The sequence below is a fragment of the Anolis sagrei genome, chromosome Y (genome assembly GCF_037176765.1).
Source record: "Anolis sagrei isolate rAnoSag1 chromosome Y, rAnoSag1.mat, whole genome shotgun sequence".
Taxonomy (NCBI): domain Eukaryota; kingdom Metazoa; phylum Chordata; class Lepidosauria; order Squamata; family Dactyloidae; genus Anolis; species Anolis sagrei.
In genome coordinates, this window is record NC_090035.1 from 72,380,396 (window position 1) to 72,404,665 (window position 24,270).

Genomic DNA, 24,270 nt, shown 5'->3' on the forward strand with positions numbered 1-24,270 from the left:
TTACTTTAAGCCTCTACAGAACTCTGTTTGGGGGAATCTAAGGGCCTTCAATCTGAGGCAGCCCCAGCATGCCGTTGGGCACAGAGAATTTATGTCCTGTCTGCAGTCATATGCACAGGCCCAGCGTGCGACAGCACAAGCATACTCCTGTACCTAGGTGCTTCAGACAGGTTTTAATCAGAAAAAATATATAAAAAATATATGTTGGTCCTGGGATTTCTGCCTCCATCGTCCACACTTGCTGCTTAGTTGCGGGATTTAGAAGTTCCCATGGGACTTCCAAGTTGTTTTTTTAAGAAACTCAAGATGTGAATATGTGAAGATGGGTGGTATAAGCTGCAGGGCCATCTATACAGACATGATGTTATTCCTGGGTTATACAGGTCTCTTCCAGATAGCTCTTATTGTGAAAAGATGTACAATGGTGACTAGAGGGTCACAACTTTGTCCTGGACATAAAGTTTCTAGCACACAAACAAAGTTTTCATGTTCTGCTCAACTGCCACCTTCTTTTTAGGAACTGACCAATCAGGAACAAACATCTAAAATCCGGGAACAAACCTAGATAAAAAAATCACATGATTTCCAATTGCAGGAACATACAGACATTCGAAGATGCGGATTTTCGGCTCAGAACTGGGATAGTCCCTCACCTGAAAATCTTGTGTTTTTTTGCCATTTATAGCTATTGCTTCGATGTTTAAAGGGAATGGCATCTGGCCACCCTCCTGTTTGCTGATAAAGGTACTATTTGGACAGATCCTTTGAGGCATATAGCACAACCTGATTGTTCTGGATCCCCCCCCCCCCCACACACACACACACACACACACAGTCTCTAAATCCTGCTATGTAGTCAAGCAATGAATACGGGACTCATAACAAACAAGGATCAGTTATCAGGTAAAGTTATCGATAATCAATAACAGTCAAAAATCTAATTATTAAAGTAACAGTGCCTGGAAATGAGTAACATGAAAGGTGAAATACTGTTGGTCTGGAGACTGAAAAAGGAATATTTTGGCACTTTTTAAAAAAAAAATGGCAATGTGCTGCAACATTTATTTATTCATTCATTCATGTATTTACTTTCTTATTGTATATGCCACCTTTTCTTGGGGCAGGAGCTAAGGTAACTTCCCAGATCAATATTAAAAAAAAAATTCCCAGCCAAAGTAATTGTTTACATAGCAATTGCACCCATAACAAATTACTCTCAAGCATGGGGATGGTACCTTATATATTGTTGGCATGGTACCTAAAACATATGGGATTTGTAATGTAGGAGTATTGGCACATTGAGATTGGTGGTGAGCAGTGCATCTGAGACCATGTTAACTGTAGATGTGTACGGTATACAATTCCTTTGAGAATATTCAGAGTGAAGAGAAAATTCATACTGCCGTTGGAAGCTGTTTATGCATCTCCAGTTCACATTTTCTCACTACTAAAGATGAAGCTGGGAGAAGTTGGAGGTCTGCAATACCATGACATGACCCTTTTGGAATATGTAACAGTTGTTTCCTGCTAGATTAAATTAGAATACAAAAATTCATAGCCTTCTGTCATGTATCATGTTCTGCAGTTGGTGATGGGAGGGTTAATTTAAGTCTTAGTTCTAAAGGATTGAGTAATCTGTAAGAGTTCATGGGTGAAAGCAATTAAGGGTGGAGATATGCAAGAGATAGGTTGCAGCTGGGTGTTTCTGGATATAATGAGCTAGCCTTGGGACTGATCTTCGGGAGAAAAGTATTTGTTTTATTTTGATGGTAGATGCTGCTGGCTTTCCCCCAGATTTGTGGATTTTTGGTATCCTGACCTGTCTCCTGTGCTCTTGGAACCCTGGAACCTTGAATCTCTGGACTGACTTTTGACTATGGGATAGACTCTTGATCCCTGGACTTTGCTCATTGAACTCTTGGCGTTTGACCACTGGACTGGACCTTTTGATTACAGTGTTATCTTGAGCCTGCTACAGTGTTTGCTGTCAGTTTTTGTTTTATATTCTGTGGCTGAGTGCTATCTTTATGTTTTGCACTATTAAAACAGCCAGAAAGTAAGTGCTGTTTGGTTCACCTCTGCTGGAATAACGGCAGAGCCCTGACATCGTGACACCTTGTAAGGATACTGGCCTGGAGATCTATTTGCATTATCACAGTGGCCTTTAGATCAAAGAAATCTGATTGTTTATAATGAAAATAAAAGTCCAAAGCAAAAGGTAAATACACTGGTCAGAATTCACTAAGGCAGTTCACCTAGAGCATATGTGTCTAGGCAGGCCAAACCAGGTCCTCCATGTCATTCTATGTGTCCTTCCAGATGCTGGACTACCATGCCTCTATTCCTCGTCATTAGGTATCATGGCTACAGCTGATGGGAATTGTGATTCAGTAATTTCTGGAAGGGTGCAGTTGTTAAGTCTGGATAGTGAGGTTTGAATTTAGACACTAGGCTTGTAAATATAATGGTCAAATTTAAAATCTTCCTTTGACCTTTCCCCAACCTCAGAGCCACAAGTGCTGTTGAGTTGCAGGTCTCATTATTCCCAGTCCATATGGAGGATAATCAAAAGTCAGTAACATCTGGTGACCTAAACTGAGTAAAAGCACAAATCACTATATGTGTGTGTATATATATAGTTGGCCCTCTGTATCCATAGATTTTCTGTCCATGGCTTCAAGAACTCTTTGAAAGCAACCATAAGACTGATGTGGCCCTTGATGAAAATAAGTTTGACACTCATGGCCTAGAGATATGCATTTATGACTGGTTCATATTCAGGATCCCTATGTGTTCCCTATTCCAATAGTCACTTACTCGGCAGCATCCATTATGATCAACAAAGGTCTGTTCCTTTGTTGATCAGGAAACAACTGAGATTCCTACATCTACAGGTGATCTCCAGTGCAATGGAGAATTACAATAAAATGTCACCTCTGGCTGTCACACTGGAGATTGGTCATGGGGCAGAGTGGGAATATCTATCACCTGCTTCCCCATAAATTGGGATTTGGGATGAAGGACTGAGAGATACAGTGGGTCCTAGATATCTGCTCAAGCTCCCCTTGTGGATATCAAAATTCATTGATGCTCAAGTTGTGTAGTAAACTGATGTCCCTTGCATCAAATGTCAATAAAGATTTCTTTTCTTTTTGCAGCGTTGGGGATATCTTTAAGATATGAATGGTTGAATCCATGAATGTAGCGTTAAGATAGCTAAAGAATGTATGCATAACAGTCTTAAGGAATTCCAACCACAGTTTTTAAATGAGATAGTGTCATGGCAACCTGTGTACTTTACAGACATTTAGCTCTAGATATACATAAAATGGAAAAGGCATCATATTCCTGGGATTCTCCAGAAGATAGGAAATTCTAGAATGAGTCATCAACATCCTTATAACAGGACTGGGGTTTCAATAGCCCACCAGGACAATACACACTAACCCAGGAGTGGAAAATGGAAGACATTTTCTTACAGAAAAACTCAACCCTGTGTATAAGAACCAAAGCATTGAATAAGCAGCCTTTTTTTCCCCTTTGAACTCTGGGAATTAAGCTTGCCCCAAGACTGGGACAGAAAGGGACCTCAGGGTCAGCGTGGAATGATGGAGAGCTGGTAGAAGGGTGGGATGTTGCCAAAGCCACTCTCTTGGGGGCTTATGTCAAGGTCTTGTGGAGGCACAAGGGGCTTCAGCTGGAAACTCTGCAGGGTGGTGGTGAAGAAGAGGAAAAGCTCCATGCGGGCCAATGCTTCACCCAGACACATCCGTTTCCCTGAAAGAAAAAGATGAAAAACTGTCAGGAGACAAGGACAGACAAAGACAGCTTTTTGGACAGATGCCTCCTGAGATGCAACTAGAAGTGTCCTTTTCCCATCTCCACAAGTTACCTTACCTGTTTCATAGCATTTATGGACATTCCCTTCCAACCAGCCATGTCATTGGCTAAAATAATAATAATAATAATAATAATAATAATAATAATAATAGTAATAATAATAATAATCATCATCATCATCTTTATTTGTACCCTGCCACCATCTCCCCAATGGGGACTCAGAGCAGCTTACATGAGGCCAAGCCCAAACAACAAATACAATAAAAAATAAAACCAAAACACAACTGAAAACGCAAACAGTAAACAGTAACATCATAATAAAATAAAACATGTAAATACATAGCAATACAAAATTACAATAGACATAATCACAATAGCTATGGGTGGGCTACATGTAATGATTAAAAAAGAGACTAATTTAAACTAATTTAAAAGTCGGGTGAGATAAAAGAGACAGATTATTTGCGGAGGAAAGCTCATTATAGCAGGGGTTGTGGAATCAGAGTTTCCCACAGAAGGGAGGACAACATATTCCAGTGACAAAACGTTGAGGCTAAACAGTAGTGTGGGGTTGTATACCTACTCTCCAAAGGCGCAGTGGAAGAGCCAGGTTTTAAGGTCCTTTTTAAAGGTTTCTAGGGTAGGGCTTTTCCTAATTTCTCCAGGAAGTTGACTTTTTATTTTGCGTTGACTTATTTTGACTTCTAAAATATTTCTGTGTAGAAAATACTGGCTGCTTAGCATAAAATACTTTGTTGTGTGTAAAAAAGAAATGATTTGCAGAATTTGTGTAAAGAATAGGTCGTAAACTGCAAAAATTCTCCTCAGATTCTCCTTATCAGGGTTTGATGCTTGAGAATCATGTTTTTCTAATTTCCAATTTTTAAGATTTTTAAATTTTATTTCCATCCTCAACTTTTTAAAAGTGCTATTCTTAATCCTTGTCTCATGTAATTTCTGCAAATATAATAGGTTTGCTTCTTATGTGAACTTATGGAATGTGATTTCACATATATGCAAAAAACTTTGAATATTATAGAAATAGACAGGAATACCTAAGATGCTCTTTCTAGGGATGTTATTACACACACAAACATAAACCTAGTTTCTATTACATTTGTAATACAGAAAGGAAACAATGTATAATAGACCCCATCCCATGACACAGATGTACTTCCTAATTGCATATAAGAGAACTATAAAAACATCAGGAATATACTAGTTTATTCAGATATTGATCACTGCACACATCTCATCAAATCCACTTTAGTGGGTAATTACCACTGTTCCGTATGTTCTCAATTGGTAGCCTCAAAAACCTTCACATATTTACATCCAGCTTTTGAGTTTAAGTTCACTCATTTTGCTACTTGCAGAACAAAGGGAGTGATATATATGATCACCTTTGAATGTAACCTAGCATACATTGGCCAAACCCAACAGCCAGTAAAGTCCAGGATAATTAAAAACAAAAGCAAGATTAGGAATCAGTCTAGAGAATCGATACTCTATAAACACCTTTATGATCAACAGCTTTGTTCAGAATCATTCAGATTACGTATTAGAAGTGGTGACACAACCTAAACACATGGATTATTTTATTAAACTCTTACAAATAAAATCTTACTGGATGTTTAAGTTACAAAACAGCATATCCTCGTGCTCTAAATTAACATACTTCATCATTATACTCAGTAACTCCTTATACTCTGTAACTCAATTACTATTGATTTTACAAGCTGCAAGTTTATGCATCGAACACACATTGTTTAAGTTAGGAATTATTTGGGTGTATAGAGTAATTGTAATTGTAATTGTAAATATTGTACTAATTGTATTATATTCTGTACTAATCTATACTGTATATAACAGTTTGTTTATAATTGTCATTGTATATCTTTGTGTTTGTAGGCAAATCTTGTTTCAGGTGTATTTCCTGCCAGCATCCATCATGCCTCATTAAAGAAGTGTTTCTTAAGTTTCTTATGAAAAAAGGGGGAGAAGATAGGCAGAGATTGTCTTCTGAGCTCAGGAATTACGTTACAATTGAAGAAAATGGGGAAAAACATGTGAGATGGGATCTGTCAGATTCCTCTCATTGAATCAAACTGATGACATGGAGTAAGGGGCGTTCCTATGGGCAGTCTCCTATTAAACAGTGACATTTATCTCCCTGAATCCTGCTTCATGGGTCTGGCATGGTAATCTTTTAGCTGAAAAGCCAGGGGAGGGTGAAATCAATGCCTCCTGTTTACTCAGGAGTAGCAGGATTGGAAGGAAAAGTCTATATCCCCAAAGTGGTGTCTATCTACCCAGATCAATGCCTCCTGTTTAGTCGGGAGTAACAGGATTGGAAGGGAGGATCTATATCCCCAAAGTGGTATCTATCTTCCCAGATGAATGCCACACACACATGCCTCATGGTATATTTTAATCTATGTGAGATTGTCCAAGGAGTAGAGATTGCCTAAGGAGGCAGAAGAAACAATCAACTAATTCTATAAAAGCATGAAATGCAATGCTCAGAGTTCATGAGAAGAGTTAGTTGTTTGCTATGAGAGACTAAGGACATCTTAAAAGCAAGTATATATTTTCAAAAACACTAGCAAACAAGTATTGGATTAGTGTTTGTAAAAGAGTTCTACCTGAAGAGAAGGGCACAAAGGCATCATTCTTCTTGAAGCGTCCATTCTCATCCAAGAAATTCTCTGGGTTGAAAACATTTGGGCTTTTAAACATTGTGGGGTCATGCAAGACAGTGGTAAGCAGTGGGTAGACCTCCAGCCCCTGGGAAAGGAAAAAGAAAGAGTTGTGAGGTCAAAACTGCAAAGATACAGCTCTTAAACACTGCATTTCACATGAACATGCCTATGTTCGCCCAGCCATTCATGGTCTATGAACTCCATTTAGACATTTTATGTAAAGTTAGAAGAGTAGTTGGACTTATCTGTGCTTGGTTCTGAATTTCATTAATTTGTTCTGGGATTCAAGGTTGAACCTAGGAATAGATGAGCAAACAGGCTATCTGTCCTAAAGAATGGGGGTCTTGGAAACCCCTGGTGGCTCATGAGTCTCAGGTAGGAGAAAAATAAAATAATAATCATAATTTAAAATGAAAAGATTCCTACCTGGATTCTGAAAAAGACCAGTGTGAGGAAGATTTTTGGCAAAGTAAGGGAAAGAACCAACAAATGGTATGGATCGATAAGAGGTCAACTTGAACTGATCAAAGGTTGCATGTTTACACAGGCTAAATGTTTGTTTTTAGCTAAATGTTGACATATGAAGAAACCAGAGAACTGGCAAGCACATAGAAATCAATAGATATCGATCCGAGACTTGGAACATCTAAGGTCATATGGTGAGAGAGCGGCATCTATTTAATGTAAATAGCAGGCAATTTCAGAAACTCTTTTATTTTAAGCAAGTTTCTTTGGTTTTCATATTAACAACTACGTAATTGAGGCTGAATTTAACTAAAAAGAGATTGCCTTGATCAAATCTTATGTTATAAGTATATAAAACTATAAATCATTAAGAGATTTAAGGGAATTAAGAACAATTGAACATGTCATCTGGAAATAAGGGGTAAAAGGTTAATAGTTATATAAGTGGGCAAATGTTTGGGGTCATGATGATCTTGTCAGAAAGGTGTCCTTGGCAACTATACATGAAAAACAACTGTTAATGATTGTACTGTGTAAATGTCAGGTCATTTCTGCGCATGTATAAACCAGTGACTTTATGCTATAAATACTGGGGCAAGTCTGACTTCCAACTTGTGACAGTCATTGTGATCTGAACACCCTATCTTGCTTGATAGTAAAGCCTGAAATCGACTGCTGTCTCCGTTCTCTTCCTTCCTGATTGTGCTCTAAATGATCTCGGGTAACGTATATTCCGCAACAACAGAACATGCCAGATTACCTGCATTTCACCATACTCATGCCTGGGCTCCCCCTATATTTCCTGGCTACCCCCACTACTGTACCTTAGGGAGGAGGTATCCTCTGAATTCAGTGTCACGAGTAAGCCTGTGGGCCAGATCCATAGGGAGGAGATCACTGACTCTCTGTACTTCATGGATGACAGCATCTGTATATGGCATTTCACTCCGGTCATCAATGTTTGGGACACGATTACGGCCAATCACTCGATCAATTTCTTCATGCATTTTTGCTGTTAAATGTATGCATATAATTAATCCCTTGGGTAAGATTCTACCTCCAATATAGCTAAAGCAGAGACTGAATGGCTTTGGTTGTATTTTCCTCCATTACAGGGGATTGGACTGGATGGCCCTTGAGATCTCTTCCAATTCTATTATTCTAAATAAGGCATAAAATATTTGAATATAAAGTGCAACACCCCTTCTCAAATCAACCACTTGCATGCTTGCCCTGTTGGGGAGGAGACTCATAAACTACCATGCATCTCTTCAATAATTTTTAATTGTCCAGTTATTTCAGAAATGACTAACCCACACCATGGGTCACCAAACATTTTGAAGTACTTTGGGCTCTTAGTTTATGCCAGGGTTTGGTTCCAAAACACCCATGAATACCCAAATCCATGAATCACATAACAGACAATGGTGTTGTAAAATGGAGTCCTTTATAGAAAATGGTGAACAAGTCAGATGAGTGCTGGAAAAAAACTGGAGGATGTATATGATGATAGGAGGCTACAAAATGGGTTGCCTACAAATTAGTGTAGTGGTTTCCTTTGGATTTTTAATGAATATTTCCAAGCCAAGGTTGGTTGAGTCTGTGGATGCAAAAACTGTAGATATCAAGGACAGACTGTATTCAAATGTATGTGGAGCAATAACATGAACTTTGACTATAAAGGTGACCAGATGTTGAGCATAGAGTTGTCTTGGAGAACCTAGAATTTCATAGAGAAGTGTTCTCTCTACAAATCTCTAGGTATTTCAGTGTGACTCCATGAGCTACTTCTGGTGGAGGACCACCATAGTGTCACCTTAGAGAAACCTAAAGATTTTAGAGATACCATATAATTTATAATTTATATACCTGCCAACATGGGCCAGCTGTTAATAACAATAACAATAATAACAACAATACCTTGCACCTCAGGATATTTCATCAAAAGCAGGAAACCAAATCTCAAGGTGGAGCTGACCGTCTCTGTTCCAGCAAAGAACAGATTAAGTGTGTTGAGCTCCAGGTTCTTGACATTAAACTCACTGGCCGGATTATTTTTTTCCTGAAAGCATGAAAGAACAACGTCCTATAAGATGATTTCAAGAAGAACTGCTTGCAAATTGAATAGTAAAGGACATTCTGGAATGAAAGTGGACAATCCACTAAAATCTAGTTGCCCGTTTATGCTTCAAATGCAAAGTGGGTGGAATATTGCATGGCATTCTGCATTGCAGTTACAGATTCATAATCTATAGAGTTTTGGATTTGTAACGGCTCTGTATTCAATAACAATGCGGGCGGTTCCAAACAGCCCTTTATCCCACAATAGTTTTGGATTTGTAACGACTCTGTATTCAATAACAACGTGGGCTGTTCCAAACAGCACTTTATCCCAGGATCATTCACGTTTTAAAAACACGGATGTTCCTGGGGGGCTGTCTATGCCCTCCCCAGAAAGTGTGCACTTTCTGGGGTGGTGTCCAGATGTTCTGCCAGGACTAGCCCAGAAGAACATCTGGGGGCCCTCCACTCTCCCCCAAAAGCCCTTTGAAAAGTAAAGAAAACTTACCCGGCCTCTAGTACACTGTTGCAGCCACTCTCCCGGTGTATAGAAATGATGAGCCAGGAGAGGGGGGGGGGACTCTACATGCTGGGAGAGCGACTGAAACAGTTTACTGGAGGTCAGGTAAGTTTTCTTTACTTTTCAAAGGAGTTTGGGGTTTGGGGGGGAGTGGGGTGGGTATTCCCTCAGTTTTCTAGACTAATTTAGTCCGAGAACTATGGGAATGGTGTCTGGACTGCAGTCCAAACACTGGAAATAGTAGGTTTATCCCGTGCCTTCCAAGAAGGTGCAGAATAAAACCACTATCTAATTAATTCACTACAAACCAGAGTTTTCCTGGTTTGTAGAGAATTAATTTGGGATTGTCCAGGACATCATCTGGACATCCCCTTCTTTATTGTGTGAGTTACTGCAATAAATGGGTTGTCTGGATGCATCCTGTGCGGTCATGATCTTGAAAATATTGTCATACTTGTTATGTCCCCCCTCCCAACCACATTATTTTCACAGAGATGGAGCAGACTTTCAAGAGATAGAGGTCTGTTCTTTTGGTGACAGGTTCAGGAGAATGACATTTCTGCCAGACTCATTCCAAAAGGAAGTTTGTTACCATCAGAAGCATCTAATGCCTTGTCATAGCCTTGCTTGCTAGAAGGAGGGTGAGAAATGTCATCCACTTGAACCCCAATCAACATAAGTCACAGTTCCAAATATCTGGAGTTCTGCACATTTGCTGCAGAACCTTGCTGCCTTCAAGCTCCAACAATGTACCTTTTCCATCTGGATTAGGAAGCAATCAATAAAGTCACGTGGGAAGTTGGGATCAAAGGTTTCTTGATTTTGCTTCACTCTCTTGGCAACGAAGATTCTCATATCTTCCAAGATATCATAGATCTTTGTATGAGGCCCTGGGAAGTATTTCAGGAAGTCGACATAGATGTCATAGAACTGCATGAGGAGAGAAACCATGCTTAGTGGGTTACCTGTCATATTCCTCCCTAATATCAAGAGTGTTTTACTTTACTTTGGAAGGATTCAAGTCTGAGTACAATTAAAGTCAGTGTAGATAAACTTTTGCTATACCTCTTTGAGCGAAGGAGGCATGCAAAACTCAACTTTGTTCTCAGTATTAACATCCCAATACTCCCCAAAAATACATGAGCCTCCCAGATTTAGTGGCTGGGCTGTGTAACCTCAAAGTTGAATCTGCAAATATTTAATTCTTTCAGGGGATAATCATCTACAGATGCAACTTAATGTGGCCATCAGAAAGCTTCATAAGTTGCCCAATGACAACAGGAGTTTGTTGACAGAAAAGTTATGGACTGAGCACAAGGAAGGCATGCAGACATGAAGAGAGAAAAAGCTGGGAGACAAAGACCTTGCAATAAGAAAGCAGAAGACCAAAAGATAAGAAGGAAGATATGGAAACCATGATTTCTAGTGCAAGAAGTTTTATATTAAAATGCAACACAAGTCACAAGAAACATAAGTATAACTGTAACAAGAGTGTGATGTCCCAGGTGAACATACCTTCTTTCCTGTTAGAAAGTATTGGGTTTTTTTTAGATTTACAGTTAATCTTCACTCTTCTATGACCACAGTCAAATAGATGGTTCCTAGTTGTGCCCCCACTATTTCCAGAAACATCCCTTCCCACAATCCTTTGATTGTTACTGTGGACCTTCAGGTAAAGGTTTTACTCAAATATATCAATAAGGAAACTAGATTTTTATATTTAAAATTATAATTATTTTGAATGTACCTGTTGCCTGCAATATTATTCTCAATCACTAGGTGGAGACTTCTTTAACTAGGAAAGAGGAAGCTGAAACCAAGCCTACAATATTTATTTCCCCAGAAGGTCAGAATTATGGCGGCGAAAACAAGTTGAATGTGATTCAACTTCCTTCAACAAGAACTATGATATTAAGGAAGGTAACCTGGATAGCTGCATCAGCACTTAAGTTCGAATCCAGGGAGAGCAGGTTCGAATCCAGGGAGAGCGCGGATGACCTCCCTCTGTCAGCTCCAGCTCATGGGGACATGAGAGAAGCCTTCTACACGGATGGTAAAACATCAAAACATCCGGACGTTCCCTGGGCAACGTCCTTGCAGATGGCCAATTCTCTCACACCAGAAGTGACTTGCAGTTTCTCAAGTCGCTCCTGACACAACCAAAAAAAAAATCTAATAGGCAGAAGAAGAGGTATGGGTTACCTGGGACCAGCTTGAACTCATCTCCCGGAAGCTGTTGTTCATCATCTCCATGAGGGCTTGGAATTCCTTGTCCTCATAGTCAAAGCGGTCCCCAAAAACAATGGAGCAAATGACATTGGAGACCGCACGGCTTAAGAAGTAGGTGGGCTCAATAGGCTTTTCTAAAGCAGCAAACCAAAGAGAATAAATGAACCATCAGTCCACGGAAGTTGTCAAAGGTGCTGAGAAGAAGAACCAATACACATTGTGTCTAAATTTTGGGCAGAATAAGCTGTAGCCCTCCTTGGCATTAGAGAATGTGGTATTTTCACAGATCCGAATGAGTTCAGCCTGTTTTTGGCACCTCACTTACCCTTCGTCTTCCGAAATTCCTCCAGCAGGAACTGGGCTTCCTCTTTGATTCTCTCTTCAATGGATTTTTTCCCCATTCCAAAACTCCTCAAGATGGTGAGGGAGAACCGACGCATTTGCTTCCACCGTTCTCCATTGGCAAAGACCACACCTGAGGACCCCAGAAAAGAAGTCACGGGACTAGCAGAAGAAATAATGGGAAACTTTATTTCAAAGGCCATTGAGATGCCTCACCATATCCTTGGAAGGTCCGCTCGAGTGTAGGTAGGGTAGACCTTCCACTGAACTCTTCTGCTTTGTCGACTAAGGCCTCCTTCACAGCTTGATGCCCACATAAGACCAGAATTGGACGTGTTCCAAAATAGACAGTGAAAACAGAGCCATATTTATCACGAAGCTGTAGGGAAAATAAACTTCTCATATCTGGTACAACCTTCTTGTAATGCTGTCCTTTGAAGTAGATGGATTTGGGGTTAAAGAGTACATTTCACAGGATACTGAGGGCCCTTCCAGACAGGCCCTTTATCCTAGGATCTGATCCCAGATTTTCTTTTTATCCCAGATTTTCCGGCAGCGAGGACTCACATAATCCAGTTTAAAGCAGAAAATCTGGAATCAGATCCTGTCTGGAAGGGTCCTGAATCTTATCATCACACTAGATCAGTGGTTCTCAACCTGGGGTCCCCAGATGTTTTTGGCCTTCAACTCCCAGAAATCCTAACAGCTGGTAAACTGGCTGGGATTTCTGGGAGTTATAGGCCAAAAACATCTGGGGACCCCAGGTTGAGAACCACTGCACTAGATAATGAATACACTTTATATCCAGTTTCTGCCTCCTGCAGAATTCTGAGATTTGTAGTTTAGTGAGGCTGTTAAAAGCTACTTCCTAAACTACAAACCCCAGAATTCTGCAAGAGACAGCAACCGGATTTAATGTGGATTCATTTTTAGTGTAGTGAGGTCCTTAATGAAGAGTTTTGTTTATCATTTAAGGCAGAGCAATGAGCCATTGGGACTGAGCGCTTCTCCAAATTTTCACACATCAATTTCGTCATCCAAATCCATACAAGTCCAAAGCTTCTCTACTCTGCTGCTGAGTATGCATGCCCAGTGTGGAACACATCTCACCACACTAAAACAGTGGATGTGGCTCTTAATGAGACATGCCGCATTATCACAGGGTGTCTGCGCCCCACACCACTGGAGAAATTACACTGCTTAGCCGGTATTGCACCACCTAACATCCGCCGGGAAGTAGCAGCCAATAGTGAAAGGACCAAGGCAGAGACATCTCCAGCTCATCCCCTGTTTGGGTATCAGCCAGCACGTCAACGACTTAAATCAAGACATAGTTTTCTTAGAACTACAGAGACACTCGCTGGAACACCTCAGCAAGCGAGAGTTCAAAAGTGGCAGGCTCAAACCCAGCACCTCAATCCGTGGGTGAGACCAGATGAGAGACTCCCTCCTGGGCACACAGAAGACTGGGCGACTTGGAAGGCACTGAACAGACTGCGCTCTGGCACCACGAGATGCAGAGCCAATCTTAGGAAATGGGGCTGCAAAGTTGAATCCACGACATGCGAGTGTGGAGAAGAGCAAACCACTGACCACCTGCTGCAATGCAACCTGAGCCCTGCCACATGCACAATGGAGGACCTTCTTGCGGCAACACCAGAGGCACTCCAAGTGGCCAGATACTGGTCAAAGGACATTTAATCAGCTACCAAGTTTGCAAAATTTGTGGGTTTTTTAATCTGTTTGTTTGTTTTGTTCTGTTAGAAATGTAATACAATGTTCTGGTTGCGGATGACACGATAAATAAATACTCAGTTCTTGTGGGTTTTTTCGGGCTATATGGCCATGTTCTAGAGGCATTTCTCCTGACGTTTCGCCTGCATCTATGGCAAGCTTCCTCAGAGGTCAATAATAATAATAATAATAATAATACTTTATTTATACCCTGCCACCATCTCCCCAAGGGAACATTTAGTCACCAAAAAATACAATCCAGAAGTTTTAAAAAAAATGGAGACTGCGTGTACATCCATTCCCCCTGCCAGCTCCGTCTACACTAACATTGCTCAACCTTCCTAATGCCACAACCCCTTAATACAGTTCCTTATGTTGTGTTGACTCCCAACCATAACATTATTTTCATTTTGCTACTGTTATGAATTGTCATGTAAATATCTGATAAGCAGGATGTATCTTATTCAATGGATGAAATTTGGCACAAATACCCGATACGCCCAAATACTGGTGAGGTTGGGGCGAGAAACTTATTTTGTCACTTGGGAGTTGTAACTGCTGGGATTTATAGTTCACCTACTATAAACATTCTGAACTCCACCAAAGATGGAATTGAACCAAACTTGGCACACAGAACTCCCATGACCAACATAAAATCCTGGAAGGGTTTGGTGGGCATTGACCTTGAGTTTTGGAGTTGCAGTTCACCTACATCCAGAGAGCACTCAAACAATGATGGATCTAGACCAAACTTGGCATGAATACTCAACATGCCCAAACGTGAACACTGTTGGAGTTTAGGGGAAATAGAACTTGACATTTGGGAGCTGTAGTTCCTGGGATTTATAGTTCACCTACAATCAAAGAGCATTCTGAATCCCACCAACGATAGAATTGGGGCAAACTTCCCACACAGAACCCCCATGTCTTGAAGATACTCGCTGGCGTGAACTTCCCTCCAGCTTCACATGCTCTCCCTTGCCTGCAGATGCACATTACGCTGCCATAAGCTGAGCATGCCTGCTCTCCCCTCCCTGCTTGGAGTCTCAGAAACAGCCCTCCCCTTGGCTGAGAGGCCAACCAATCACAGTGGAGGAGGGCTTTTGGTAGGAGGATTCACCATCTGTTTCCAAAAAGGAAGAGAAGGACAGGGATCTTCAGCCTTCTCTGCCAAAGAGGCTCAAAAGACCATATATGTTTTCTGATGGTCTTTGGTGACCGCTCTGAAACACCCTCGTGACCCTCCCCCCCCCCCCAGAGGTCCTGACACTAGGTTCAGAAATGCTGGTCTAGAATATTCCTCTCTAGAAAATGAAATTTTCCTATGAGGTAGCTATGATAACCTGATGCAATAAAAACAAAATTCTTGAAGCACCTTAATGACAAACATGTTTAATGTGACATAAACTTTCATGGAGTACAGCCCAATTTTAGAATTTTGATATTTTTCAGTCTTCTCAGTCATTTCTAAAATGGCTTAGCCAAGTTATTGGCTTGGAAATAAACCTTATCCATGCACAAGTTCCAAACATCTGCATACAAAACCAAAAATGGCTAGAGAGATTAATGGGGGTTCCAGGTATCTTCTTAAGCAGTTATATTGTTGAAAGCTCAATTTATGACCTCATAATTGTTTCCACTTCACAGTGATCATGATATCATTAGCATGACCACAAATGCCCCCCAAACCCACCTTAAAAGGCAAGGAGCTATACAGAGGCGGCCCTAAGTAATTTTCAACGGTAAGCAAACAGTATTTTGGTGCCCCCCCCCCCCAAACAATCACTATATATTTCCTGTTTGTCGTGGAAGTTCTGTGTGCCATATTTGGTTCAATTCCATCATTGGTGGAGTTCAGAATGTTCTTTGATTATAGGTGAACTATACATCTCAGTAACTACAACTCGCATATGTCAAGGTCTATTTCCCCCCAAAAGTGCCTCAAGAGCACCCCTGGGCAAAATCAACTATACTGCAAATGCTTACTTTGCGTAATGGGTTGAGCCGCCCCTGGAGCTATATCAAGTCAGCGACTTTTGTGGTGCTGGTGAGCTTCCAACATCTTCCCACTATCCAGCCCTAGTGCAAGATGCAGCATGACCCTGATGAATGTCATGCTGTTTGTAAATGTTTGTGACACATATCTGATTTTAGGAGCCCCAGTGGAGCAATAGGTTAAACACTTGTGCCAGCAGGACCGAAAGATTGACAGATCACAGGTTTGAATCCGGGGAAAGCATGGATGAGCTCCCACTATCAGCTCCAGCTCCCCATGTGGAGAAATGAGAGAAGCCCCCCACAAGGATGGTAAAACTGCAAAACATCCGGGCGTCCCCTGGGCAACATCCTTGCAGACAGCCAATTATCTCACACCAGAAGCGACTTGCAGTTGCTCAAGTCGCTCCTAACATGTAAAAAAAATCTGATTTTAAAAAATTGTTTACAGATAGCCAGACATCTTTAAATGCAAAATTAGCATTTTCACAATAAAAACAATTCTGCACAGCCATCCTCTCCACTTTGGCATCTGCAAAAAATATTGGGTTTTTTTGGATGAAAATTCTACTTTTTGTATGAAAAACACTTTGCTCTCTTTCCCAAAAAATCCTGTTTCAAAACTCACATTTTTGTATGTAAAATAAGTGCTTTTTTCACCAAACCACAAAAAAAATCTGCATAGGTTTCTGAACACTTTGTATTTTGTACACATTTTCCCCAATTTTGTACACATTTCCCCATCTATATGAGAATAGTATACAAAATTGTTGAAACTTTGATGCAAACTTCCCACATTTGAATTTTTTAAATTCACTTACATTTCTGCACACAATAACTTCCCAAAACACTACAGAATGCATAAATACTGGGAAGCATTTCATCTAGTTTCTGTCTTCCTCAATGAAGAGAAAATTGTAGAAATCACTTGATCTCGCAGGTGAGGTCAAAATAGTCAGATATTTACATCCTCCATGTGTTTCTGCCTTCACATTAGACTTCAATGTATTTCACAGGGACTTCCAGATAGGAAATCCTATATGGTGCATCTACCATGTAGGATAATGCAGTTCAATATCACTTTAACTACCATGGCATGATGCTATGGGACTCTGGTATTTGTAGTTCAGTTTAGTGAGACATCAACTCTTTGCAGGGAAGGATAAAGACCTCATAAAACTACAACTGCTGTGATTCCATAGCACTGAATTATGACAGTTAAAGTTATATCAAACCCACAACACGTCCATAAATGTCCATACCTTGAGAAGAGATTGTAAGGTTTTAGATGACTTAATCTGTAGGAAATTCCCAATCAGGGGCAGGGGAGTAGGTCCTGGAGGAAGTCTCCTCTTCTGAGAAAATTGTCTCTTTGCTGATAAGAGAAGAAGGTATGAAACATAGACAATGAGGAGGACAGTGATTGCCCCAGTCCAATCCATGGTGCAGGCACCTATTCCAACTGGATGGGGCTCTGTAGCCTTTTATTCAATTCTGTTGAGCACCGCCTTCTGTATTACATAAGTATACAAAGCAAACATGTTAAATCACAATCTCTGGAAGTGGAATCTAATGTAACTATCCTCGCATGGCAAAGAGGTGGACTGATCCATGGCTCTTGTGGTCTCTTCCAACTCTATGATTCCCTGGTTCTATAATAGTTTCTTTCCTTGTGCCTCAATGTTGTGGATATTTGATCTGGAAAACATATGTTTTTAAATGTTTTCATTTCGATAGACATTCTAAAATGTCTTAAGCTTTTTTTAATCAATTGTAGAACATATCGGGTGTTATTTATATGTCAGCCCTCCATAGACACAAGTTCTGCATTTGTGTATTCAATCAACCATTGTTCAAAAATATTCTTTTTGAATGCCTGGGCAGCAACAAAAACTAGAGGTGGGTGGCTTTCTAAGACGTAATTGGTGCTTCCCCCTTCTCTGTGAATTTTTTTTTTTTTTTTTTTGGTCGTGTCAGGGCAACCAGTCAATTGCATTACATTTCTAACAGAACAAAACAAACAGCAGACAGACAAAACACAAAATTTGCAAGTTTGGTAGTTGATTAAATGTCCTTTGACCAGTATCTGGCCACTTGGAGTGCTTCTGGTGTTGCTGCAAGAAGGTCCTCTCTGTGAAATGACACTCACCTTATCCATAGTTCATATCAAAATTTATAGTTTTGGCCCCCAAACCTGCTCTTGACTTAGACATGAGGTCAACTTAGACACAAATATGTACTGTAATTATGAGGATAAGACCTGGGAATTATTCTCTGACTGTCTATAGTGCACTCAATGTCAGAAATTCAGGTCACATAGATCTAGGTACCTTTAGCTACATGACTGTCCAGAGCATGACTGTAGGAACTCACCCTCCTTCTAAACTTTCAGCCTCCCAAAGCCTGTTGTTTTATGACTCCTCAAAGAGTAAGTTTTTGAACTCAGTATTCTACATCCTCTTGACAAACTGATGACTCCTGATTGGTGTTAACTTCAAGGGGATCTTCTCAAAAGCACTAGGCTTGTCTCAACTGAAGTAAAGGCATGGAAATGAAGTAGACTTGTTAACTACCATAAATGCAAGTTCCATTGATTTCAATTGGTCCTCTCTAATTAGAACCAATATTGAAATTGGGGCTGTTGATGGCTGGACTTCTTGGAGATCTCTTGTTCATAAAGTCATAACAGGTTGAGACAATCAGATGGCAAACAACAATAAACGTATGTCAAATATAAAGGTGTGTGTTTGACTTGGCAGATCTAAACAGTGTATACCACTCTTCTGGAAAAGCATTGCATTTACACTGGCTGATGAGAAAGTCCTCGCTATCACGTTTTTATATTCTTCGGATCATTTGTTTGCCTATTAATAACAGCACTAAGGGTTATAGTCAAGAGAGTGGTGAATATGCATGTCAGAAGGGCCCATAGAGATCATTTGAAACTATGCTCATAATCTGGGTTTTAGTGGAAATCAATGCAAATTAACCTTGCTGCCTTGATGTTTATTGATTCAAAGTTTGGCTGTCACTTTGTGATCGTAATAATAAGAATTAGAATAAGAATAATACCTTTATTTACATACCCCACCTTCATCTCCCCAAAGGGACTCGAGGCGGCTTACATGGGGCCAAATTCAACAGAACAGTTAAAACATAACACTTTAAAATGCATATCAACAAAATGATAACAAAAACCAATATAACTAAATAAAACAACAACATTAAACAGTATATAAACGAACATCAAAACCAACAACCAATAGGAAAGTTCAATGTCTCGTCGTGGGTAGGCAGACTGGTGCCAACACATTAGAAGGTATAGCTAATGAGTAAAGTGCAAATATAATGCAGATGAGAATATGAATGATTTACCATTAAGGATTTGGATATAACAATCGTAAAGTGCTTGAGGACAAGATTTTTGGGTCCTAATGGGGGCCAGCTGTCCAGGGAATTGCCTAGTCAAAAACACAGCGGAACATCCACGTCTTTAAGTCTTTGTGGAAGATGGACAGGGAGGGTGCTAGCCTGGTATCCATGGGGAGGGAGTTCCAGAGCCGGGGGGAGTGGTCACGATTGAGAAGACCCATTCTCTTGTCCCCATCAGCCATGCCTGAGATGGATGTGGAAGCGAGAGAAGAGCCTCCCCAAAGTATGTGGGTTCATAGGGGAAGATGTGGTTGCGAAGATAGGCAGGTCCAGCACCGTTTAGAGCTTTATAGGTGATGATCTGCAACTTGCATTGAGACCGGAAACTTATCAGCAGCCAGTGGAGCTGTTTAAACAGGAGGGTTGACCACTCCCTCTAATTTGCTCTAGTTAACGATCTGGCCGCCAACTTTTACACCAACTGCAGTTTCTGGGCCATCTTCAGGGGCAGCCCCATACAGAGTGTACTACAGTAATCCAGCCTTGAGGTCACTAAGCCATGGATCACCATGGTCAAGTTAGACTTCTCGAAGTATGGTCGCAGCTGGCGCACAGCCACTGCTGACACCTGAGCATCAAGCGCTGAGTGTAGGAGGACTCCCAGACTGCGGACCTGTGTCTTCAGGGGTAGTGTAAGACCGTTGAGCACAGGTTGCCACCCTGTACCCCGATCGGTCGAACAACTGACCTGGAGCTGTCTTGTCAGGATTTAACTTCAGCTTGTTGGCCCTCATACAGCCCATCACAGCAGCCAGACACTGGTCCAGAATCCGAGGGGCTTCCTTGGAATTCGGTGGAAAGGAATAACAGAGTTGTGTGTCATCTGCGTAGAGATTGTACCAATCTCCAAAACTCCTGATGACCTTGCCCAGTGGTTTCATGTAGATGTTTAAGAGCATGAGGAAAAGAATAGAACCTTGCAGGACTCCACAAGTCAAAAGCCAGGGATCCAAGCAGGTGTCACCAACTGGGTGCTGCCCTCCAGGAAGGAGTGGAGCCACTGTAAAGCACTGCCCCCAAGGCCCATTCTGGATAACTGCCCCAGAAGGATACCATGATCAATGGTATCGAAAGCCATTGAGAAATCCAAGAGAATCAACAAGGACACATTCCCCCTGTCACATTCTCTGTGGAGGTCATCCACCAAGGCGGCCAGAGCCATCTCGGTGCCGTGACCAGGCCTGAACCCAGACTGCAATGAGTCCAGATAATCAGTTTCATTCAAGAACCCCTGGAGCTGGGAAGCAACCACTCACTTCACAACCTTGCCCAGAAAAGAAAGATTTGAAATTGGCCAATACATTTTCCACTCATCTTTATTCTTTTCATAATCAGAGGCTGTATTGCATAAGCCCTTCTTAGTTTAATCAGTTATGAAATCTACTCTCAAGTGACATCTGAATTACTCCAGCTTAAGAGCAGAAAGCAAACTACCTAGGAGAAAGTATTGCCTATTGGTTGTGGTTACTCTGCTTTTATTAGCACAGCCAAACTCCTCTGTCAACAAAAGAGCCTCACTTAGCATGCCAAAAAACAGAGGTGGTTTTTTGTGTTGCCGCCTTTCTTTTCTTTGTTTTCTTCTGGTTATCAAAGAGGAACCTGGCTCTGGTTTGATGTCCTCAAGTCATTTCTCATTTTGATCATTATATCAGTTATCAAGCAGTCAGCTGGTACCAGCCCCAAGCAAAAACCCAACACACAACAGTGGCTGGATTTCAATATATTCTTTCTGCAACTGGCATATTGGCAAAGCATGGCAAGGCAGGAAGAAGAAATGTAAACAGGTAGATGTACAAATGGTAGAAAATAACACCTGCACCATTCCGTTCTCTTGAAAGGGCGACCAAAATAAAGATGTTCAGGAGGCATTTATCATACGAAAAGAAGAAAGACATAACATGACATAACATAATACAACAATAACAACAACAACAATAATAATCTTTATTTATTTCCCACCACCATCTCCCTGAAGGGACTCAGGGTGGCTTACAAGGCACTCCAGGATGCACATATAACATACGACAGGTAAAAATGGTACAAAAGTATAAAACAAGTCACATAAAATTTTAACAACATCCCCTGTTGAGTAGAGGTTGCCACCCTATATCCCAAATGGCCTCACAACTGACCAGGAGGACCTCTGTCTTGTCTGGATTAAGTCAGAGCTGAAATGTTTAGGTGATTGTGTTGAGGCACGACGTTGTGCCATTGTAAGCCACCTTAAGTCCCCCTGTCAGGGTAGAGAAGGACAGGTTACAAATATAGCAAATAAATAAATAAATAAATAAATAAATAAAGGATATCGGTGTTAATGGATGTTAAGATCTGCTCTAAGTTATTTCAGAGGGCAGACTTCTGGAACAACAAAGCAATTTGGAAATTTGGGGATGTTGAGTCACATAATTTGCTCATTTCAAGAGAATTAATGTTATAGGGGAAAGGAAGTGCAAAGATTTCTCTTTTTAAAAAACTGGGTTCAAATCACACATACACATATAGTTAATCTAAGCTTGAAAGAAGTTCTACAGTTAAATAAAGGTTTTACATTTGAAAGGTTTATGTTGATGTTGGGAAAACATAACGAATGGAAAACATTAGTTTATGGTTAAGTTAATAACTTATGAAAATGTAAGGGAAATGTGATGGAGTGGTGGCTTAGTAAATAAAACATTTTGGATACCTTAATTTGGGTTCAGATACATAGATTTATAAAGGAAATAACACAATGAAGGTTTATATGGTTTACAATAAATGAGAAGACAAAAGTGAGAGTGAACCAATTCTCTGTTTTTAAGTCCTTGAGGAAAATAGATCTCCTTAGATAGAGAGTTCCAGAGCCGAGGGGCCACCACCAAGAAGGCCCTCTCCCTTGTCCCCACCAACCACGCTTGAGACGGCGGCAGAAGCGAGAGGAGAGCCTCCCCGGATGATATTACAGTACGTGCTGGTTCATAGGGGAAGATGCAATCACGAAAATAGGCAGGTCCTGAACCATTTAGGACTTTATAGGTAATCACCTGCACCTTGAATTGGGACCGGTAACTTATTGGCAGCCAGTGGAGCAGTTTGAACAGGGGGGTTGACCACTCCCTGTAACCAGCTCCTATTAATAATCTGGGAAGGCAGCCCCACATAGAGTGCATTACAGTGATCCAAACTGGAAGTAACTAGGGAACACCATTGCCAAGTCAGACTTTATGAGGTACGAGCGCAGTTGGCACACAGGCTTTAATTATTTATTTATCGTGTCAGGAGCGAACCAAACAGTTGTAGTGTATTAGAAAGAAACACACACACAAAGTTTGCAAACTTGACATTCTATTAAATGTCAAGCTGGCCACTTGGAGTGCCTCTGGTGTTGCTATAAGAAGGTCCTCCATTGTGCATGTGAAAGGACTCAGGATGTATTGTAGTAGGTGGTCAGTGGTTTGCTCTTCTACACACTTGCTTTAATTGCACAAAGGCCCTCCTGGCCACCGCCGACACCTGAGCATAAAGCATCAAGGTGGAGTCCAGAAGGACCCCCAAACTGTGAACCTGTGTCCTTAGGTGGAGTGTGACCAGTCAAGCACAGGTTACCACCCTATACTCCGATCGGCCACACGACTGACCTGGAGGACCTCTGTTTTGTCAGGATTAAGCTTCAGTTTGTTAGCCCTCATCCAGCTCATCACAGTGGCCAGACACTGGTCAAGGATATCGTGGGGGGGGGGGGGGGGCATCCTTGGAATCTAGTGGAAAAGAGTAGTAGAGTTGTGTGTCATTTGTGTAGAAATGGCATCGAACTCCAAAACTCAGGGTGACCTCATCCAGCAGTTTGTTAGCCCTCATCCAGCTCATCCCAGCGGCCAGACACTAGTCAAGGATCGGAGGGGGCATCCTTGGAATCCAGTGGGAAAGAGTGGTCGAGTTGTGTGTCATTTGTGTAGAGATGTCATTGAACACCAAAACTCAGGGAGACCTCACCCAGCAGTTTCATGTAGATGTTAAAAAGCACAGGGGAAAGAATACAACCTTGTGGAACCCCACAGGACAACGGCAAGGAGTCCGAGCAGGTATACCCCAGCTTCACCGACTGGGTACGACCCTCCAGGATGGATCGGAGCCACTGCAAAGAAGTGCCCCCAAGACCCATTCCCGAAAGTCGATCCAGAAGGATACCATGGTTGATAGTATCGGAAGCCACTAGGACAGTAGTTCTCAACCTGGGGTTCCCAGATGTTTTTGGCCTACAACTCCCAGAAATCCCAGCCAGTTTACCAGCTGTTAGGATTTCTGGGAGTTGAAGGCCAAAAACATATGGGGACCCCAGGTTGAGAACCGCTGAACTAGGATATTTAAATATACAAACACATTTCTTGTTAGTTTAAACTTTAAAACATTTTGGTTTGTGTCTTTAACTTTCAATCTTTATCAATCTCTTCAACACTATACAGTTCTGTACAACTCTCTTCTTTAACTGCCTACTTTCAACTGTCATCTTCAAATCATTAAAAACAGAGGAAGCTTGAGAAGGTTGCCTATTTCCAACAAGTTGTATCACTATTTCTGGTGCAATATTTTCCTTCCACAGCAGTTCTGGAATTACTACGGAATCTTCCGCCCATCCCTTTCTTATTCCTGATCCCAATGTTTAACACCGCTGCAGATGGAACGAAGGCAGCATCAACTTGGTTGCGCAGAAGCTCATCGCGTGATTTAGAATCAACAAAGATTGCATGATGGCAGCAAGCGTGTGAAAATGTTCATTTTGAATCCAGGATGTATCTAATTGCTTAAACAATGTAATTGCTTTATGAGATATTAAACTGGTGTGATAAAAGTCTTTAATTACATAACTAACATAGTTGTGTAGCTGAGTAGTGTCCTCTGGCTTACCCAGATCTTGTCCGTAGTTAGCAGCAGAAGGTGCTGTGAGCAACTGAGGTCTGCTTTTCTATGAATTGA

General features: G+C 41.1%; 1 protein-coding gene across 1 annotated transcript; it reads right to left on the reverse strand.

Moving 5' to 3' along the window:
- Nucleotides 1–2,333: 2,333 nt before the first annotated feature.
- LOC137095667 (cytochrome P450 2G1-like) lies at nucleotides 2,334–23,458 on the reverse strand. The gene is made up of 10 exons (XM_067462433.1): nucleotides 23,290–23,458; nucleotides 17,151–17,263; nucleotides 12,376–12,538; nucleotides 12,143–12,292; nucleotides 11,791–11,951; nucleotides 10,342–10,518; nucleotides 8,928–9,069; nucleotides 7,832–8,019; nucleotides 6,486–6,627; nucleotides 2,334–3,777 (listed from the first exon to the last, which is right to left on the reverse strand). The coding sequence occupies exons 1-10, from the start codon at nucleotides 23,456–23,458 to the stop codon at nucleotides 3,596–3,598; spliced, it is 1,587 nt and encodes a 528-aa protein (XP_067318534.1). The 3' UTR covers nucleotides 2,334–3,595.
- Between the last annotated feature and the right edge of the window lie 812 nt (nucleotides 23,459–24,270).

Excerpts from the sequence above, each read along its gene's own strand:
- LOC137095667 (XM_067462433.1), bottom strand. The coding sequence starts at position 23,458 with ATGGGTCTTGGGGGCACTTCTTTGCAGTGGCTCCGATCCATCCTGGAG. Across the intron at positions 10,519-11,790 it reads TGAGTTCAAGCTGGTCCCAG|TTCTATGACATCTATGTCGA; the intron begins GTAACCCATACC and ends CTCCTCATGCAG. Across the intron at positions 9,070-10,341 it reads TCCTAATCCAGATGGAAAAG|GAAAAAAATAATCCGGCCAG; the intron begins GTACATTGTTGG and ends TCATGCTTTCAG.